This window comes from Apteryx rowi, unplaced genomic scaffold (genome assembly GCF_003343035.1).
Source record: "Apteryx rowi isolate R43461 unplaced genomic scaffold, aptRow1 scaffold_1032, whole genome shotgun sequence".
In the NCBI taxonomy this organism is placed as follows: domain Eukaryota; kingdom Metazoa; phylum Chordata; class Aves; order Apterygiformes; family Apterygidae; genus Apteryx; species Apteryx rowi.
Genome location: NW_020447234.1, coordinates 150,801 through 158,411, shown reverse-complemented (window position 1 = coordinate 158,411; position 7,611 = coordinate 150,801). Strand labels below are relative to the sequence as shown.

The 7,611-nt window shown below is 42.3% G+C and overlaps 1 protein-coding gene across 1 annotated transcript; it reads left to right on the top strand.

The window, feature by feature from the left end:
- Positions 1-6,145: 6,145 nt before the first annotated feature.
- Positions 6,146-6,742, top strand: LOC112966519 (rho-related GTP-binding protein RhoB-like). Its single transcript, XM_026066709.1, has one exon. The coding sequence runs from the start codon at positions 6,146-6,148 to the stop codon at positions 6,740-6,742; it is 597 nt and encodes a 198-aa protein (XP_025922494.1).
- The last annotated feature ends 869 nt before the right edge of the window (positions 6,743-7,611 follow it).

Here is a 7,611-nt window from a genome sequence, read left to right as displayed (position 1 = left end):
GGGTTATGGGGTGGCGGGGGCCATGCTGCGGGGCCGGGCCGTGAGGGGACCGGGCCGGGCCGGGCCGGGCCGGGCCGTGAGGGCGTTGCGGGGCGCCGGGGCAGGTCCCTGCCGTGTGCCCGGCTGCTGCCGCCCTGCCGCTCCGAGCCGCCTCGCCGGGAGCGGGGAGCGAGCCCGAGCGGCGCGGGCAGCCGAGAGGCAAGGGGAGAGGGAGGGAGAGCCTCTGCGTCCCGGACCCAGCCTTTAAAGCCCAAGCAAGGTGCACCTGAGATTATTTCTGGCGGGCAAATAAAACAAAAGCATTCGCTGGATATTACCGAAAAAAACGCAGGGCTCAGCCACTTCCCTTCCTTAAAGGAAAAAAATTCATCATGTTTTGAGTCTGTCTCCTGCCAGCTTTTGGCCAAAAGGGAACTGAGGAATTATAAACCGGGAGAAGTAGCAGACTTGAACTGAAATGCCCTCTTAGTCTCAATTTACAGAGATATCGGAAGTCACGGTAATGAAAAAATGAATGTGGAAAATAAATGAGTGCAAAAGGCAGGCATTTCAGATTGCTTGGAGGATAGGGTGTAAGTACCTTAATATAAACAGATGGCTCATGCTGGTGTGTTAATAAAGGCATGCATTGTAGAGTCTTATACTGCGAAATTGCYGGTACTGATTTGCTATGTCCCTGCTGCAGCTATCGCTGTTTACTGGGTGTTGTCTTAAGCTTTTTTTCTGCAAACGTTTTCGCCTAGGTGATGTTTTGTGGCTACTGCCTCTCAGGATGATATCCAAAGTGTCCTCTTCTGCTAGCCAGTGGAGGCATTAGTGAATAGAACAAAAGTAATTTGGCCAGTATGATTCCATCTGTATAAAAAAAGGCACTTAAAGACCAAATGAGCAGTTTGACAGGTTACTTTCAGTAGACTGCTGCAAAAGTGTATTGTCAGTAAGGCAAATAAGTGGTTATGGTTCAYTTAATCCTACACAGTGAAATATAATTCATCTTCTGTTAGGCTTTTTCTCATTCCCCTTTCTCCCTGTCAAAAGAACATGTCTCTGGCTGGTGATGAATTTGATGACTGTGATGATCGATTCCATCTCTAATTTACAAGATAGCTTTGTACCTTAATCTTACCTTGATCTGTATGCATTTGTGTAGTATCTTTCACATGAAAGATTTCATCTATGCACATGTGCACTTTGCAGCTTGAAAAAACAAGTTATAGGCTTTGGGATTTGAAATGTGCAAGTGGATATCGTAAGTTCAAACTGATGTTTGAAAAAACAAGAAACTGAAAATGTAGTCACACACATGGATGTTATCCAGTACCTCTGATCTTTTAATGGGTTAAATTTCTAATCTGCATTGGTCCTTTACATTTATGGTCACCACTCACAATTTTAAATTCTTCATGAACCCAAAGTGACATATGTAGAAAGGAGATCTTCCCCATGCTACCACCTCCTTCTTGTGATGGCACAGTCGCAGCTTGTAGCTGTTTTCTCTATAAATATAATCACAAGCATTTAGACCCTTTTGATAGGCAAATGGAGTTAATTTGCTGTATAATGTAAATCTTCTAAATATATTTGCTGTTTTTCTTGAAGCTCTTCAAGAATATTAAAATGATGGATTTTATGTTGGAGTTCAGTGCCATCTTGTGGCATGAATGCCCATGTTCCTTTAAGAGTCAAAAGCAAGAAAGCGGTCTCTGGGGGTCAGGGAGAAAAGCTGCAAGTATTTTATAGATAGTGATAGGTGTTGTTTAAATACATTTTTAAATACTTTTTCCTCTGGCTTTTTGGGTGCACGAAGAACCATGCCTGAATATTGGATTTGTCTTTTCACTGGTATTAGCACTTCGTTAAATAGAAAAAAGAGCAATTTGAGCAATTAGGTTGATCATCTCATCTCTGCTGTGCCATGAAGCTAAGGAAATGCACAGCTTATTCATTGCAAAGCACACAGCTCTTTTGTTCACCCAAAGTGCTGTTAGCAATTATCTGTGTGCCTCGGCATTCAGTAAGTGAACATGCATTCATGCTCTCAAACTCTCTTAGACTTCAAAACGGGGAGGCCTCATCTAAACTGTCTGCTGGGGATTGTCTCTGGTCCCAGCTTCCAAACTATGCTCAGAAAATTAATAGCAAAGGTCTAGCTGTCCTGAGTCCAACCCATGCCAGGAGTCATTGAGCAGTGCAGATGTAGTGCCAGTACCCGGTTATGGCCTAAGCCATAACTGCTTAATTTGCTAGTATAGTCTTCTGCAGTTATGCTGAAGCCGGTGGGCCTGATAGTTCATCTCTCACCTTGCAAGAAAGACTTCAGCAAAGTCCATGTAGTCCCTTGACCTAGGAACTGGAAATGTCTACACAGGCTTTGTACTGGGAGGACCAGTCCTGTGACTCACTTACACTGAAGTCCCACTCACTTCACTGTCCTAGGACACACTCCAGAAGTGGTCTCTACAGGGAACATCGAAGTCACTGTAGTTATCATGCATTTAAACTTAAATATGTAGTACATGTGATGCTTGATGTTGGCCTGGGCTTCAGACATAATGGAAATTTGCTATATGCTGCCTTTCTCGTGCAGTGGATTTAGCCCATAAATTTTATCTGAAAGCCACAACATGAATCACTACAATCTGATTTTTTACTGAAGTTGCAGGAAGCAGTAGTGTGATACCTGCACTGAGCTGTCTTACTCAGAGTGAGGAGGCCCTTAATTTATATTATCTTTTTGGTTATATTTGCTTCTCTTCTCTGGAGTATCCTTTCTTCRGATCATACACAGAAGCATGAGGTGAGCCAATTTCAGGTACAGTGGAAATCAGGAGAGGAACTGTATGTAGGAATCCTTTTCTCTTCCTGCTTAGAGCAATGCATCAGGGAAAACGAAAATCTGGTCAGAATCACAGTGCTGTGAGTGCAGCAGAAAGAGGAACTGCAGCAAGACGTGAGCACAGTGGATACTACTCTGTGGAAGTGCTTAGACTTCCTTCCCACGGTGGTGACTGGGAGCAGAGATGGAAAATCTGGAAAGAAAAAAATGAAAATAGGCTCTGGGTTGAGGAGGCTTTCTTCTCTCGCTARGGGATTTTGTACGTGCCTGATTCTGTATGCAGGCATGGTCTGGAAGGGACCAGGCAGTGTAGCCAGCTCACATATTTTAGGGCAGAAATTGAGCCTTATGTTGTGATTTTTATATATCCTGCTCAAATTTACATGATATACTAAATTATACTTCTTAAGCAAGCTGAAACTTCACTTCCAGTAATCCCCAAATGTAAACTCTCTGGCCAGAGAATTTATTAGTTATGCTGCACCACATATATCTGTATGATTGATGAGGAAAGTATGAAGCAGGAGTAAGAAGACACCAATTCTTTGCTTTCACTGCTTGTGCTGGTGGTTTTGAGATAAAAACTCAACCTTTTGTTTTTTACATGATTTAATCCAATTGGCATTTTTTGCTCAAGAAGACAATTCCAGTACAATTACTGGAGATTGTTTCCAGATTATATGCTGCCCTGTTCTTTTTCCTAAGCAGATTTTGTAAAGGGCACGTCTGTAATTCAGATAATTTGTGCTCAAGCATAAATCTGTACCAAAAGCATGAAAGCTCAGCAGGGAATGTAATCTCTGTTCATTTTGTCAATAAGTAAATGCATTGCTYGCTGTGGCATAGCATGCTGAGGGAGCCGTATGTACCAGTAATGGCAAACCAAGTCCTGCGTGCTGACTTGTACTGTAATGCTAGCAACAAGCACCCTGCAGTCCTCACTGGTCCTCATGCAGGCAAAGCCTCTTAGTGAAATAAGGAAAGCAGGAGCTAGCTAAATATGAGCAGTTCACAGGCCGCTGCTAGAAAACCTCTGAGTAGATGTGGGAGGACAGGCAGACATGGTAAGTATCCGGCTCTCCAGGCTGAAAAGAGTTTCTGGCATGCGTAGGAATCGAAACACTTGTTGCACATCATGGCAGGTTCATTGTTTTCCAGTGTCCCTGAAGAAAAACAGAATTTAATTCTTAGATCCTCTTGTGATCAGTGCTCTCAGCAGAGAAGCCAGACTAATCTGCCTGGAAACTGGAATGCCAAGGTTCAAAAGAGGGAGTGGAAAAGACCTGTGTATTTTTGAAGTAGAGGTTTAGGCTAAGTACAGCACAAGTGAAAGCACATACCAAACAAGAAATGGCTTTATGATCTTAAAGAGCTGTATCGGACTCACTGGCATTACTCTGCCTGAGAATAAGTGAAGCAAGTCAGAATCCAATGATTCTTATTTTGTCAAGTTAGTATAAAATTTGGGCTTTAGTGGCAAGACTATCAGAGTTATACTTGACTAGTACTCAGGAAATACACTGTGGCAAAGTAAAATTAGACCACCATAGAAAACTAAAGTGCCCTCAGGCCTCCAAYTCACTCAAGTTAAAGAAGAAGCAAGATATGAAGTTCCCCATCTTTGGGCTAAAACCTTCATCTCAAACGAAGAACTCTTCAGTAGCTCTATGAAAAAAATGGATTGACCTCATAACTGCATGCCAGCAGTTAAGTATCTGCCTCACCAATAATGCCTTTGCAGTCACTTCTCTCTGCAGAGAGACCAAATTAAGCTACCTTGGTTCCCTTTGTCCTTAGTTCTTAGTGGGTGTGAGCACCTTGTAGTCTTTGTCTACCAGGGAAACTGAGACAGAGGCAAAAGAAATGACTTATCCAATGCCAGCAGGATAGCAGAGAATTCGGTCTTCATCTCTGAAGTCCAAGATGGTTCACACTATCACTTAACTTGATCACTGGACTGTTCTTTCTCTATAGACTGTTGCCTTTATAGATTTCATTTCGCTACTGTGAGGGTGGTAAAACACTGAAATAGGTTTCCCAGAGAGGTCATGGAGTCTCCATCCTTGGAGATGTTCAAAACCCAACTGGACACAAAGCCCTGAGAACCYGCTGTAGTTGGCCCTGCTTTGAGCAGGGGGGTGGACAAGATGATCTCCAGAGATGCCTTCCCACCTCAGCTGTTCTGTGATTCATTTCTCTAAGATGTCTCAGCAGATCTGGAAAAGAGCATCCTGAGGGTCTGGCTGGCAGAACTTTGATCTACTGCTGTTTTACTGTCTAGTACTCAGCCCAATGCACAAAACCAGTTTGGCACACCTGGTACTGAAATGCTTGCTCGAGATGAGACTTTAGGTCTTTTGCAATAGGAACAGGGAATTTCTAAAGCAAATGTGCTGTGATTCGTTAATGGATTGTGTAACTTGCACTTTATTGCCATCAAAGTAGGGTTTTTTTAAGAGGCGTGATCTCATCCAGTTCTCTTTGTAGATTGGTTGGCTAAATTTAGAAACATCAACCTATTCCTTTAAATACAATGTTCGTCATAATGGTCTTCATAAAGTGGTGGTGAGTTCTCTGTATAGGGGAATCTGTGACCTACGGAAACTGAAGTGGTAACAAGATTGGAAGAAACCAATCTAATACTGAAAATCAAGAAAGGAAGATTGATGCTGGAAATTACTATCCTGTAAGTCTAACTAACTTCTATTTTATATAAAATAACAATGAATATATGAAGAGAGAGAACATTTTCTTAATCCCACATGAGAACAGATCTATGAAAAAAAGCAGCATGGATTTACAAAGGATAGCTATTGCCATTGGTAGAATTTCACTGGTAGACCATGGTGAGAAAAATGTAGGCAATAAAACCTATTTGGATAGTTGTTCCATACAGTGTTTTATATTCCATCTCCCTTACAAAATTAAGTCATTCAATCTAGAAAATGAAATCTGTTATGAACTGAACACTGGCCATAAACAATGTGTGAGATGATAAAACAGAAGCATAGGACACTGCAGGAATCTTGGTTACATCCAGACCTGTTTTTTATCTTGAATTTTTTATGTATAAAAATAGTCAAGAGCAAGGTAATCACAATTTCAGAACATTCTAATACCAGAGGAATTGAAGGCCAAAAAAGGGGGAACACAGGTAGGACAGAAGTATGGAGATGAGATATGGGAAGAATTCCAAAATAATAGGATTTCTTCTTCCATTCTCCTTCTACTCTTCACAAAAGCTATTAAAAAAAAAAAAAAAAGGGCACTGGATTAATTCATTTTTTACCTCATCTTGGTTTTCAAGGCATGGCTGCTCTTAGGAGAAAGCTAACTGTTGTTGGAGATGACAGCTGTGGTAAGACATGCCTCCTCTTTGCTCTACGCCACGAACAGCTTCCCAAATGCTATGAGCCAACTGTGTTTGACACTTACGCCACTGACATAGAGGTAGATGGGAAGGATGTGAAGCTAATTCTCTTCGATGTGGCAGGGAAGGATGAAGCCAGTTACCAAAATCTCCGCTCAGTTTCCTATCAGGACACAGACATTATTTTAATGTGCTTTTCTGTGGACAGGCCAGACTCACTGCAAAACATCCTTGATATTTGGGTTCCAGAAATCAAACTCTTCTGTTCCACAGTACCTATTATTCTGGTGGCTACCAAGATAGAGCTAAGGGATGATGAAGGTGTCAAGCAGAAACTAGCCACTCCAGGCAAAGAGCCAATTAGCACTGCAAAAGGAAAAGCTTTGGCTGCCAGCATTGGGGCATATGCTTACCTGGAGTGCTCTGCCAAGACAAAAGAAGGTGTTGATACAGCCCTGGAGATTATTAGCCAATGCTTGTTAAGTGAGAAAAGAAGGAGAAGAAAGAGGCATCATAGGTCCTGCCGAATTTTGTAAGAAGAGTGAATATTATTTTGCTGTTGGATTTCATGATCTGGAAAGGTAAGTAGATGTCTTTGTTGCTGTTCTGTGGATACTTTTGGGACTACTCTTTATGTGATAGAAGGAAAAAATCCCACATCTGGCTGGTGGAAAATCTGCAAAGTCTCACAATTGAAAAGTTAGATTTGAAGAGTTAGATTTCCATCTTGAGAGATGGAAATGACCAAGCTACAGTTCTCCAATGAGGTCCTTCGATCAAGGGAGATATACACCAACTAGAGCAGGAGCTAGACCAGCACTACTAGGACACTCACAAGAGCATGGAGTTGAGCGAATCTAACCCCAGCTCCCTGCTAGCAAGGCTCACTGGTAAGCAGCCATGATGACAAGGTTTCCTAGTGCGCAGACCCCTCCATATACTTCCTTCAAGGATGTCCTTAGGGAAAGGAGTCTCCATGCAGGTATGCAATAATCTGCTGTGTTAATAGCAGTGGATTTCTGACTGGCAAAACAGGTCTGACTTTCTCCAGGACTCATTCGCAGAACTGGCCTGGGCTTGGATCCGTAAGTGCATTAGGGATGCACTTATAGAGTGCAATAAAGGCAGTGCTGTCTCCACCTCTTCTTCAGGCACAGGGAAATAAACTGAGTTAAACCAGCCTAGCTCTGGGTTAGGATAATCTGGTTTTTGATAGAATTCTTACCTGCAAGATGAGAGAGGTTTGAGGACACAGGTAAAAGACCAGACTTCAATTTCTAAGCCTCTTTGTCCCTATGCTCTGGTTGTATCTTAAATCTTTTTCTCTTTCCTTAGCGCTTGCCGGCAGAAGAGATGAAGTAAAGGGAATGCCAGCAACTACACTCTGTTTTGCAAGTTATTAACA

Coding starts and splice junctions, on each gene's coding strand:
- LOC112966519 (XM_026066709.1), top strand. CDS start 6,146: ATGGCTGCTCTTAGGAGAAAGCTAACTGTTGTTGGAGATGACAGCTGT.